This window comes from Chiroxiphia lanceolata, chromosome 2 (genome assembly GCF_009829145.1).
Source record: "Chiroxiphia lanceolata isolate bChiLan1 chromosome 2, bChiLan1.pri, whole genome shotgun sequence".
NCBI lineage: Eukaryota > Metazoa > Chordata > Aves > Passeriformes > Pipridae > Chiroxiphia > Chiroxiphia lanceolata.
The window spans coordinates 74,901,369-74,914,541 of NC_045638.1; the positions used below are offsets into that span (position 1 = coordinate 74,901,369).

The 13,173-nt window shown below is 41.7% G+C and overlaps 1 protein-coding gene across 2 annotated transcripts; it reads left to right on the forward strand.

Annotated features, from left to right (window-relative positions):
- The first annotated feature begins 259 nt into the window (after nucleotides 1-259).
- Nucleotides 260-12,360, forward strand: EEF1AKMT1 (EEF1A lysine methyltransferase 1). 2 transcript variants are annotated; one of them, XM_032677798.1, is made up of 5 exons: nucleotides 260-325; nucleotides 6,594-6,747; nucleotides 7,626-7,708; nucleotides 8,338-8,618; nucleotides 9,833-12,360. In XM_032677798.1, exons 2-5 carry the CDS (start codon nucleotides 6,598-6,600, stop codon nucleotides 9,958-9,960), a joined length of 642 nt encoding a protein of 213 aa, XP_032533689.1. In that variant the 5' UTR covers nucleotides 260-325; nucleotides 6,594-6,597; the 3' UTR covers nucleotides 9,961-12,360. The 2 variants fall into 2 exon arrangements, with proteins under 2 accessions (XP_032533689.1, XP_032533688.1); XM_032677797.1 differs by lacking the exon at nucleotides 260-325 and adding an exon at nucleotides 1,026-1,131.
- Nucleotides 12,361-13,173: the final 813 nt, after the last annotated feature.

Consider the following 13,173-nt stretch of genomic DNA (forward strand, 5'->3'; position numbering starts at 1 on the left):
GCGGAATTCCTCAGCCGCCGGAGCCCGTCCAGCGCCGGCGGCAGCACGCAGCTCGTACTTCAGCTGAGAGGGAGCCGCTTCGCCGACGGCTGTGCAGCGGGGAAGGCGAGGGCACAGCGACACGAGCAACCCCCACGGCAGAGCGCGTGTGCCGCCGGGAGCGGCGCGAGCGTCAGGGTGAGGGGTCCCGGTGGGATCGGGAATCCCCGCCCACTCCCGCCCCCTCCCGCCGCAGCGCCCAGCAGGGGGGGCGCGCGCCCCACGCGCGGCGTTCGGGGCGGGGCCGGCTGAGCGAGCTCCGCGCGCGCGGAGGGATCTACGGGTGGTGAGTGGGGAGAGGACGCGGACGTGGACGTGGGGCGGGGGGTGGTGCGGCCCGGAGTCCCCTTGCCCGTCCGCTCGTGCTCGCCGTGAGGGCGGGCGGGCTCCCCGCTCCAGGGGCGCGGAGGCCGGAGCCGGGACATCGCGGAGCTTCCTGCCCGCCGGCCCCTTCCGCTCCCCGCTGCGCCGGGTTCGGTGTCGGCCGAGGCGCGGGCGGGCCGGCCGGCGTCACCCTGTACCCCCCAGGGGTTTATTGTGGCTGCAGGGCGCCCTCAGAGCGATACACACTGGAGGGGACGGGAGAAATGGGCCTTCTCCAGAAGCCGCCTGTGCCCCGTCTTTCGTTCACGTGTCGGAGGGTCCGGGCGGTGCTGAGCCCTGCCGGCGGTCCCTCCGTACTCTCTGTGGAATAGGCTAGATCTCCACAAATTTAGTAATTCTCTGAGTCAGTTTCTCTTCTGTGAACTGTTCTTGTGTTACTTTGATGCACTATGAAATTCAGTCATCAAGGGATTCCGTGGCTCAGCAACACCTTGTGTCATGAACCAGCTCCTTTTGATAGTGTTTTTCTTATTGTTGTTTTGGGGGTTTTGGTTTTGGTTTGGTTGGTTGGTTTTTGTCGTTGTTGGTTTTTTGTTTGGTTGGTTTTGTTTGGTTTTGTTGGGGTTTTTGTGTGTTTTGGTTTTTTTTGTCAAGGCCGTTGCAGCCTACATTTGGCCTTTTAATTCTTGCCTTGGAAAACTGTGCTCCATCTCTGCCCGTGATGTTCATGCCACTCATGATTACAGACTCTGTCATACTCCTTCTCAGTTACTCCTTCCTATACTCATTGTCCTACAAAAGCTTTTCTAGTCTTTGGATGTCTCACTACCCTTCTTGAACCTTTTCTAGTTTCAGTATTTCCCTGTTTTTGGTTGAGATAAAAAGACCACAACTGCTATTCAGTTTTTATTCTGTATGTGTTGGTAACTTGGAGCTCTTGACAGCTCCTTTTAAATTTCTTTGTAAATTCTACTTAATCGTGTTACCAGACGCAATTCCCACACAGTCAGGAGATGTGGGATTATGATACATGATTCTCAAAAAACACAAAATCACTGTTTGGTGGCAGCCAAGAAAAACACATCAAATGGTAGAATTTTTTTGGGAAAAGAAATAGAATGTAACAGAAAACATCATGAAACAATAGCGTAAACATGATCACTCGTATCTTAGACATTGCGTAGAGTTCTAGTCTCCTCAAAAAAAAAGGGTATATTAGAAGGATTCAACGAGGAAGAGTGAATGCATCGAAAGACTTTTGTCAACCCATCAGAGAGGGTTAAGACCCTTCAGGCTAGAAAAGAGCCAGTTTGCTGAGTGAGGGAAAGGGGATGTCTTAGAGGTGTCTGTGAAATGACATGTGGAGAGAGTGTAGGGCTCAACCACTTGCTTTCTGTTCTGACACACCAAGTGTCTGCACCAGGTGAAGTGAGTGCATGGTCACAGCAAGAAGAGAGAGTTATTCATAAAATGATTGATAAAATGAAGCTTCTTACTAGATGACATTGTAGATGAAAAACTTTTATGGGAATTTGAGGGATACTGGATAAGTGTTTCTGAGAACAGCATTCGTGGAATGAACCACTTTGGATGCAAAAACATCTACCTTAGTAGAAAATGGTTAAAGTCTGTGAGAGTATAGAGTGGGGAGGTATCACACGTATTTGCCTTACCTCAGTCCTTTTGAGGCAGTGGTTTTGGCTGTCTTCAGGATGGAATGACCAGTATCAACCCTTCAGGACACAAGAATGACTGGTATCAACGCTTGACCTGAACTAGTACAGCTTTCTTCTTGAACCATTTGCCATGGACATGAACAAAAAGTTATTCAAACTTAATCCTGAAATGGAGCTGTTTCAGATCTGTGGCAGGTTGTCTGCGGACACAGCATTTGGATTCCTGTACACGATAACAAGCTCAAGCTTGAGCAGAGTGCAGTATCTTCTGGCTTTTGAAGTATCAGGGCACGTGTCCGGCCTTTAGTAACCATTCCAGTCCCTCAGATCAGGGCTTGTTTACCTCCAGGCAGGTGGTTGGAGCCCCTTCCAGGTGATTTTCATTATAGTTACGCACCATTGCCCACCTTTTCTTGGTGTGTGCTACAGACACCATAGATGATGAGTTGCTTGTCTCAAAGACTGACTTGGGCAGCTTGGAAGAAATACAAACAGCTATATTTAACTCCATTTCATGCTCTCTGTCTTTAGATCCAAGTTACTCTAGAATAAGATCTTTTCTGAAGTTGCACATGTGCTTTTTATATTGTCGGTAAAAGATCTAAGGTGCATACACTGTCCTCTTCCTCCCCCTTCCCAGCTATGAACAGCGTGGCTTCCCAGTTGTATTTCTATTCCACGGCCTTTCAGCAGTCTCTCCTTTCCCCTTCAGCTGAGGAACATTTTATTACAATGAGATGACATCTTTAGGATGCCACAAAAGAATGAGCAGTGAAAAGTGGCTTGTACACCCAGCAAATGGTATTTCCAAGTTGTGTGGGCATTCAGGGAGCCCTGACTTACAGGTATGGGTTTAGGCTGACGCAGCCTCTTCGGCAGAGTCACCTTTGGTGCAGTCTCTTGGTAAAAGTTCTGAAGCAGCAACTGGATACTTTACCAGGAGAGTATTTTTTGAGGTGGCTTTGTAAATGTAGATCCCACCTCCTACCTGCTTTTTACCTGTATGAGAGGAGCTTCCTCTTGAGTAGTGCTATGGATCTAGAAGGATCTAACCTCTGGAGCAAGCTACATGTTCTGTCTTTGTGGGGTGAGCAGTGGTGCAAGGGCATGTAGGGCACTTGTCTCAGCTGACCTATGACTGCAGGTTTCCAGACACCTCTGGACAGGGGCACAGTTCCATTTGGGCGTAAGGGCTGTGTTCTGTCTCTGAGAATACTGTTTTTCAGGTGATCATAATTACAGGTGGAACAAATGTATTGGGGACCAAAGACTGTTAATTTTTCCTACAGCACTGACACTTGTGTTCCTTCTAACCTAGGGTATTTTTTTCCTCCGTTTTAGAATTTGACTGTGTAAGATTAGAGTTCTCATACATGACATCTGGAAACTGTCATTAAATAGGTACAGGATTCTTGTGTAGACAAGGCCTTGGAATCTCCTGTGCTACTATTATCTCTTTTAATTTATTTTTTGTTTTCTTTGAAGAGCTTTCACTCTGTAGTGATGACATTTGCCTGAACAGTTCATGAGCTAATAAGAGGGATTGAGCTGTGCAGAGGGGAAGGGACTAAGGAGTCTACAGGCACCTCCACCCCCTTCCTCCTGCCTGCTGCACTGTAGGCCATGTGGTGCAGTTGTAGTCACCTCACTTTTACTGTTTTATGGGTAGATCTGGCCCTTTAGAGACCAGTAGCATCCAAATTTGCCATTTTACTGTATGAATGCAGTCCTGCCTGAAATAGTTCCTGTTCCACTGAATCTGTGCAAGCTTACTCCCTTTTTTCCTCCTTTTCTTTAGGCTAACTTTGACTTCACCATGAGTCTTATTTTCCTAAACTTCATGCAGTGTTCATGAGCTATTCTTGGAGATCTGGTTTTTTTATCATTTTGCTTTTTTATTGTGTGCAAATGCAACATGTAAACTAAGAATTAATAGTAAAGAAGATCTGTCACTTTGCTACTTTTAAACTTTGTATTCCTATTAACACAAGGGTTTAGAGTAGGTAGAATGGCTGGATCAGCACTGTATGTGTTATGAATGCTCTGAATCCCAGGGCATTCCTAAAACACAGCCCTGAACCCTTGTGTGGCTCATGTAGGGAGTCTACATGAGGACAGAGAACGGGCTACTGGTGAGGGACCCAGGGCTTGGGGCAAGCACAGATGGGTCAGCTGGAGCCTTAGGGGCCTTGGGAATTAAGAGTGTAAAGGTTCTCTAAGAGCCAGAGGCACTGTGGGTTTCTGTGCTTCTTCCCATCCTCCCCCAAATGTTTCAGAGTTGCTTCTGGACTTGAGAGCAGTGAGCTGGAAGGGGTATTGAGGGGCTTTCAAACAGCAGAACTGTCTTCCTTAAAGGATTTACAAATCTTTTTCACATAAACTCACTTTAATAGTTTTTTGATGTAGTTCTTAAGCACAAGAATTTGTTTATGCTAATGACCTAAGTCAGAATATGTGCATTCAGAAAAATATATTGAATTTTGGGAGTATTCGTAATAGATGTACAATATATTTCTGCCATATGTTCTGAGTTACCTGTCCTTGCAACCTCGCAGTTAATTACTGCTTAGTTCCTAAGGCTTTAATTTACAAACCAAAAGGAAGGCTATTAAAAAGTAAACTGAAAAATTATTAATAGATAAAAGATGTCTATGGGAGTATGCCTTTTTATCTACTGAAACAGTGGGAAACTCTTCATCATCAATTTTGTCTGTGAGGGTTTCATTTCATGGGCATGGATTTAGTCCTTGCAAATGCCTGTATGGGCTCACTGAAGAGAAAATAAAGATTCCGGCTTTTGACTTAAGAACTGCAACTTTGCATCTGTTTCAGTTTCTTAGTGTCAAAGCATAGATGTGTCCTTGCTTAGGGGATAATATCAAACCAGATTACTACATGTGTCAGTCACTTAATAAAAAAAAAAAGTTGTGAGTTAAGGAGTGATTTTAAATTTTTAACATGTCCTAATGAAAATTCATTGTTGTATAGGGCCTAAAATGGATCATAGTGTGTTGTATTGTAAGAGCGTTGTGTCTAGAAACTGTATTATCTGTCTGAACTTGCAGTCATTTTTATAAAAAATACTATAATACATAATTTAATAATGTATTTATTTTTAAAAATAGGGGGGGAAAATTACGATTTTGGTCTTACTAGGTAGCTTGACTTTGAAATTCTCCTCTTGCTTGAGGCTAACGCCATAGGTGAGTTTTTAGGCTCTGAACGATCCCTTGTTTTGCAAGCCTGGCCTGAGAAGCCAGCAAGTCAGTAAGCAATATTCTGGAAAAGCCAAGTGCTTTTCCCATGTAGGTGCGTACGGTGTCACCGGAACAGTGGAGTAACTGTGTGAGTCACCTCACAGTGGCAGGTTAAGGTATCTTTTTCCAGCAAGCAGGGAGAAGCTGTTTTAGGAAACTTCATCTTGAAAGCTCTGCAAGAGTGGAAGGAAGGGTTGACGGGGAGGAGACTGGAGTTCTCCTTGCAGTCCAGGGGACAGGGAGAAGAAAAACCCTGAGTGGCTATACTTGAAATGACTCACGTTTACGCACTGTTCGGGTGGTACGTGGTTCTCAGTGGCTTCTGCATAAAGTCAGGCGTACTTCTGTTTCCAGGTTCTGCTGAAGTCATTGCTTGTGTGCTAGTTCTGAGATTGGGTGCAGAGAAAATGGGTTTCTTCAGAGAAGAATATTTTCCAGTTTCGTCCGGTAGTTTCCACGTGCTGGGTCACTTCTGGCACTGTCGTTCCACGAGGTGGCACCGTCCCTTCTGCAGAGGACACAAACTCTGCTGCACTGCCTGGGGTCAGCAGGGCTCAGGCATTCTGCACAGCAGAACCCATGTCAAGAGTTCTCTGGAAATGGCTGTACTTTTCCATTAGTATATACCGTGTCTCTTTGATACAAGTTATGTCCAGGTTTTTACACGCAAAATGCACAAGTTTTCAGTGGAGTAGGGTTAGAAAAACATCTTTATGAGCTTCTTGCCTGCCTTTTCTTTTTTTTTTTTTTTAGGTTTCTGGCATTCAGAAGAATCTTTTTCATGGCAAGGAAGTTAAAGCCAGGTGATGCTGACCTAGAATGCTGGTTTACTTTATTTTGAGTCAAAATTGTGTAACTTTGAACATGGAGAGGAATGACCAGTAGCTATCATTATTTCTAGGAGAAAAGGGAATAATTTCTATGGGATTTTTCAAATCCACTAAAGGAGTTTTTTTCTGAAAGGTGATACATACAAAGTATATGGATTCAGGAAACCAAGAACTGTAATGACAACTTCCTTGTAAGAATACAAGCCAAATCTGTGTTGTACAGAAAGGGAACAGTGTTGCTACTGTTCCTAAATTCTCTGTGGAGACATGTTATTTCCGATTGGCCTCTCACTGATTTAAGACCACCTCAGTAGAAGGAATATGTTTTCTTTTGTTAGGAAGTTTTTATTTTTAGCTGCATTGTTGGTGGAATTTGTTTTACCTCAGAAGATTATGCTGTTATTAAAAGCATTCACCATTCAAAAAGGTTGATTTAATGAATTTATTTTTTTCTGTTTGACCTCTAGGAAAATGGATGATGATGACGATGACATTCCTCAGCTTTCATCCCATACATTGGCTGCCCTCCAGGAGTTCTATTTGGAACAGCAGCAGAGAGAGGGCATGAAGACCTCCCAAGAGTTTAATCAATATTCCATTGGCTCAATAGAAGAAGATTGGGTAAGAAACTATAAACCTTGATGAATGAAGCACAGATGGAGGAGTAGCCTTTACTGAGTTTCTTTTGTGGATGGATAATGAAATTAAATTAAAAAGGGGAACACTCAAGATGTTCCTATTCATGGATGGCAACACTGTAGGGAGATTTGGTTTACTATTTAATCTGGGTATAGTTATCTCTTCTACATGTGTGGGAGAGTACAAACTGAAAGTACATGGAGGGGGAATAAAGCTGCTTATAGAAACATCTGTCCCTTCTGGAAATTTTAACCTGAGTTTGGCATGTGAAGGTAGTGAAGACTCCTCCCTGAGACTAAGACAAACACAGTGTAACAAGATCAAGTGATCTTTTCTTTCACTTCATATTTCTGTGTTTTATTTCTTTGTTTTTGTGGATGGCTGTTTCACTGCTTGTTTTTATTTGTGACAGACTGACTTTTGATTTGTCTCTGGATTGTTTGGTGGTTTTTTTGCTCTTCTTTTTCCTGATCCCTTCTGATTTAGTAGTTTTATCCTTTATTTCCTTCTATACTGTCACTTTTCAAGGTCCTTTTTCTTCTTCTGCTGAAGTAACTCAATTTAAGAGCACATAAGTATTGTGCATCTGCACATGGGGTTTGAAATAGCCTTGTCAGTGGTTTGGATTACCTGGTTTTCCTGATAGTGCCATACATGCTTTGGAAACATGTGGTGTAAGCTACCCAGATTACAGAAGTAGAAAGACTGTCAGGAAAATAGTTACTTTTCCAGCATTACAGTTTGTGAACTGGGAGGTTGCTGTGGGTTTTGGTTTTCTTCAGTTATGACTCACCACACCTCACTGTACGTAACACAGTCAGAAGTTTCGATGTTGTTTGTAATTGTGCATTATTTCTCAGCAACTGAGCCAGTTTTGGTACAGCGATGAAACTGCGTCGTGCCTGGCCAAGGAAGCGGTTGTGGCAGCTGGAGAAGGTGGCAGGTAGGATTTAATAATGGCATTGTAGATTTAACATGTCTTTTGTTTCTACTACATAGAGTATGCAGTTTAATTCATTACTCATTGTACTTCACCTTTGTTCAACTGCAATACTGCAGAACTGCTTTGCTGTTATTTAATTAATAGTTTATACTGATCTTCCCATTTACCATTTTACTGAATGCTGTAGGCTGTGTCTTGTTAAAAGTTTACTATGAATCTTTTTATTTTTTGAGAAATACAGAGAGCTCTAGAGCATATTAATAACTTGGAATTATTTTCTCTGGTTTTATACAATGGTTCTGTAGAACAGATGCAAAAAGTTGTTTTCTTCCTATTTCTATAAGAAGTAATTTTTAATTTTAAGTTTTCAAGTATATTTTCTTGCTTTTCTGAAACAAGATTTTCTCTGTAGTTAGGCTTAAGGTCTTTGTGCAGCATGGAGGTTGAATAGGTAATGGCTTAAAGTTATTAAAGTAATTAGTTGTTAGAATGGAGAAAGAATAGCTTACATTTTGGGGACTAATGTTTAAAAATGTTTTTCCCAAAGCAGCTATGACGACTGGAGTAGGGGGTTTATTGCTGTTATTTGCCCTTTAAATCAATATTCTCAGTTATTGTGTCTTTTTCAGGATAGCGTGTGTTAGTGCACCGAGTGTGTACCAGAAACTGAAAGAACTGGATGGTAAAGATTTTTCAGTGTGTATACTTGAGTACGACAGAAGGTTTTCTGTATATGGAGAAGAATTTATCTTCTATGATTACAACCAGCCTTTGAACTTACCTGAAAATCTCCTGCCACACAGTTTTGACATTGTAATAGCAGATCCACCCTATCTGTCTGAGGAATGTCTTCAGAAAACTGCAGAGACGATCAAATACTTGACAAAAGGAAAGATACTGCTTTGCACAGGTATAACTAGTAAAAATATTAGGTCCCCATAAGGATCCTTTTCTCTCTCTCAAAAGACAAACTCACTCATGTGAAAGAAATACTAACTCTGTAATATTAAATTATCATTAATTTAAGGGGCAGTATGTGTCCTAAGCTTTATATTTGAATACTTGAGTTCAAATACTTTATATTTGAATACTTGTTTTAAACTGGAGGAAATGGTTTTTAATAGGACTTCTGAAAGTCAGGTTTTTTTCTTACAGCATTACGAGTTTTACTGAATTTTGGAAGAATTATAAGATCATCTTGCAAAGTTCCAGAAATACTTTTTCTCTTGTAAGAAGACCACTCTCTGTAATTGCAATGATTGAAGTCGGGGTATGGCAAACATAGGTGCAACTTACTGTTGGTATCCTAGGCACTGAAATACAGCAGGAGGAATTAGAAACCAGTGATAAAAGCAGTGAAACTAGATAACTAGGTAATTGTACTTGCAGGTCCTTCTTTATGAAAATGCACTTGCTGATTTAAGAAGTGATGTGTATCTGCCTTAGTCGTGTCATTTCCTAAACTGTATTGTTATTACAAGACATCTGAAGACATCCAGGAAACTTTTGCGAAAAGCAAAGGACAAAAGCCCTTTTTACATACAACTTGGGGGAAGTCAACCAAGCAGGCAAAGTAAATAAAAAATTAAAACAAAACATGGCCATAGAAAGTCTACTTCTTGGCTTAATTGCTCATGGCAGTCACGCACAAGGGTGGTTCTACCTAAAATGGGTAGGTGGTCCTTCAGTTTACAAAGTTTGAGAAATACTGCTCAAGAAGCGATTTCTCAGTGCGTAGCTGTGGTTTATTTAAGTGGAAGAGTATATGTAATCTGTTTGCATTTCCCATGGCTCCCTACCGTTTAACTTGCTACATACTTGGCATGTAGCAAGAAGACTGAGTTCAAGTTTCTTTTCTGTATAAAGGGCACTGATACCCTCTACCTATTTTTATGGAAGCTTTTGGACATTCGTTTCCTTGGGGTGTCTTCCATTCTTTTAGATTTATTTTAAATTTCTCGATAGATTCAGTTGTTAAGGAAGGCTGACAGTGTAGCTGCTTTAAGCCTTCCTTCCGTAAAAAAACCCAGGCTCTGTTATATATGCATTTGTGAGGAGCTACTAAAATAGTCCAAACATTCTGTTACTGTTTTTCTTATTGAATACCAGTTATTTTTGCTGCAGGTGCCATCATGGAGGAACAGGCAGCAAAGCATCTTGGTGTGAAGATGTGCAAGTTTATTCCAAAACACTTGCGAAATTTAGCCAATGAATTTCGATGTTATGTGAACTATGCTTCTGGACTGGACTGATTCTCATAAGAAGATCTACAACTTCTTCAGTCAAGCTGCTTTCTGTTTTTTATCAGTGATCCACAATTCTCAGTGCTGAAATATTCAGCTCTGAGTACTATTTCCTGGGCTAGCTTTAATCAACATGTGTTAGCCTCTCTCTTTTAAATGAGTAAACATTTGCAGTTACTATGTTTGTATTTTACTGTTAGGTAAATGTGGACCAAACAGTGCAGGGGCTGGATAACAGGAACTTCTCTGTTTGAATTTAATTCTAACTGGTAACTTTTACAATTCAGAGACCTTTTTGACATGATTTTAGCTTATAACAACACATAGGTGCTTGCTTTGCAGACATCAGAATTGTCATTGCAAAAGAACTTGATACTTCTGTAGTAATGTTAGTCCCTTAAATCTTGAATCATAGTGGTTCTGATTAAATATGTTGCCTACTTTTTAATAGATTTCAATATCAAACTAAAGATGATTTACAGGTATATCAAGTTTATAGTTACAAAAACAGTTTGTTTTTTTCCAGTTGCCCAGTTTTCTTTCTCCTGTTCCACAGACAACAGCAGAGCAGTAGAAATTGTTGAATTTCTTAGAAATTGTTGAATCTTAAAAGGCCACTGAGGAATAATGTAATGTATTGATAAACTCCCACTGTTTCAAATGTTAGATTTTATATACAAGGTTTGGACTATATTTCAATCAAAATAGATTATACATTAGAAAAATTTTGCTTTGGGATAGTAGACATTTTTGGTAACTGGGAATTTCTAAAGTTAGTTTTGACTAACTACACTACTAATGTATTTTTGGGTGAAAGTTGGTTCATAAATTCCAAGGCACTTAAGAGTTTATAATCTATAAATACACCGTACAAAACACAAGTAATTGTCCTTATATGACATATTGTGAAAAAGGCTAACAGAAATGCTGCATCTACAAAATGTATCACCTAAAATGAAGTATTGAGAAATTTATTTTGCAGTGAGAATAAACCTTATTAAGCTTGTGAGACGAGATCTTTTTATAAGGTAGAGATAACACTCATGTTTCTGTGCATTCCTGCTGTTTACATGTGGATTTTCCCATCTGGTTGAGTAAACAACTGAGGAGGAATAATGTAGCTAGAATATAATCCTCTCTCAGTGCTCAGAGTATTGTGCTGCCTGAGCTGGACACAACAGTGGTTCATAGATAATCATCCAAGCCACTGTAGCTCTCTTCTCCATTTTCCAAGAAATCTGTTTATTTCCTAAGGCTTTTCCCTCCTCACACTTTATACCTGCTGTTCCTGAGTTTCATTATAACAGTTTTCTTTCTCTTTCATGGCCTTGGCTTCTGTCAGACAGGCAACAGGTTTGTTAAACAAGAGAAGTGCAGCAGAGGCAGTGCTTACAGAAAAGGCACCAGACTCTTCTGACAGCCTCTGTGAGCCCATGGCCAATACGGTGTTGCCTTTCAAACCAGGAGCCATCCTTGCTGCTGAGCCAGGATCCCCCCTGAAAATGCCTGTCCACAGGTGACATACAGCTCGGTTTAGTTGTTTTCCAGGAGGCTTCACCATCACTTTTATGTGGCCAGTTTAAAAAAAAAAAAAAGCAAACCAGAGTGTTAATTGCACGGTTATTGGCACAAGTCTGTACTTCACAATTGTAAACTGGTTTATTACCAAGCAGATGGAGACAGTGAAGTAACTCGTGAAACTTTGTTTATAACTCCATGGAGGCTTCAAGGGGGACAGGTATGATTGTCAGAAGGGAGGATATTCTTCCCCTGCCATCCACCTAAATTAGAATGTGCTGTTCAAATCGAAGCTTCACCTATGTTGCTGCTTTGCTATTAATTCCTTCAGTTGTTTGCTTTATTTTGGTAAATGTGTGTTGCTGGGCTCTCTACAGCAAAATCAAAAGACAACCTTGCTAACTTCATCAGAGACCTTTCTTAAAAAAAAATAAAACTGCACCATTCAGTTATACCAAGAAATTCACTTCCAAGAAAATAACTGCTGCTTCTCACATGTAGGTCAGACAGCTTTGAAAAGAGGCACTGTGAAGATGCACAGTTATGAAAATGAGAGTACATATAAATCTGTGCAGATGCACTCAACAGAGCAGCCTGTTGTCCACCAAATTCCCTCTTAAAAACCTGATGAGTGCAGGCAGCTGCCCAAGCAGAGCTTGACTGGTGGCTTTTACAGACTTCATCAGTGATGGAAGGTAAGCTGTTTTTGTCCTACATGATTCCAAGGCAGAAGCTATTTCTGAGAAGGTATAAGTCACAAAAATTCATAGTGAATTTGTGCTTTGTGCCATCGTGGTAACATTAAGAAATATTATGTGACAACAAAATCTCTCTTCTGTAATAGGATTATGAATAAAAACATCAGTGTCAAGTAGTGATTGATTTTCCTTACTGCTTATGTCTCATGGATGGACTTCCTGTTAGCACCATGCTGCTTTTCCAGGGGCATTTATGACTACAGAGTCCTGTGCTACAGCCTCTTATCTGCAGTAACAGGTACTGTGCAGGAGCAGGACATCTCAGTACCCTGCTGCTGGTATGGCTGGGACACTTGGCAGAGAAAATGTGGGGGCTTGTTCACAAGCTGGTGGCCGTAGGTGAATAGAATACACTGCAGCTGCCTGCACCTCACCCCAGATGAGAAATGAAATGTTTCTGGAAATGCAGTTGCATGAAGTCCAAGGTACTGCTGCCAATAAGTTCTGCACTTCTGTTAAAAATATCACTCTCAGCTTGGTGTTGCAAAGGTAGCCTGTCTCTGCCACACAATTACTTCCACCCCTTAGCCCGTGCCCCTCTGCACCAGAGCAACTGGGAGGTATCTGATGGTTGGTTCGGTCACTCTGCCTTTGTTACCTGGGAGCAGCCCCAGTGCCATGCACTGAGATGGGAAATAGGGCAGCTGGGTTCGAGTTGCAGAAGCCCCTCGTCAGCCAACGTCAGAGCTGTGCTGCTGCTCTGGGTCTGCTCAAGTTCTGCAGCCTCCTTAGATGGGAGTACCGCAAAACCAAGTGGTAGCTCATGCCACCAAAACACGTGGGATTGACTGGATCTCCCTTGTGCCCTAGTCCAGGTAGTTATGGCTGTTCCCTAATCCCACTGAGATTAATGGGATTAATGCTTTGTGACCACATTACAGCCTTTTTCCCTTTTCCCCTTGTGGCTTTCGTGTTCGTGTTCCCCCATGCAATTCCATGTACACTT

What these genes read in the sequence shown, in the direction of transcription:
- EEF1AKMT1 (XM_032677797.1), top strand. Translation starts at nt 1,085, where the DNA reads ATGTTCATGCCACTCATGATTACAGACTCTGTCATACTCCTTCTCAG. An exon ending in GCTCAATAGAAGAAGATTGG is followed by an intron (nt 6,748 to 7,625) that starts GTAAGAAACTAT and finishes ATTATTTCTCAG; the next exon opens with CAACTGAGCCAGTTTTGGTA. An exon ending in AAAGATACTGCTTTGCACAG is followed by an intron (nt 8,619 to 9,832) that starts GTATAACTAGTA and finishes TTTTTGCTGCAG; the next exon opens with GTGCCATCATGGAGGAACAG.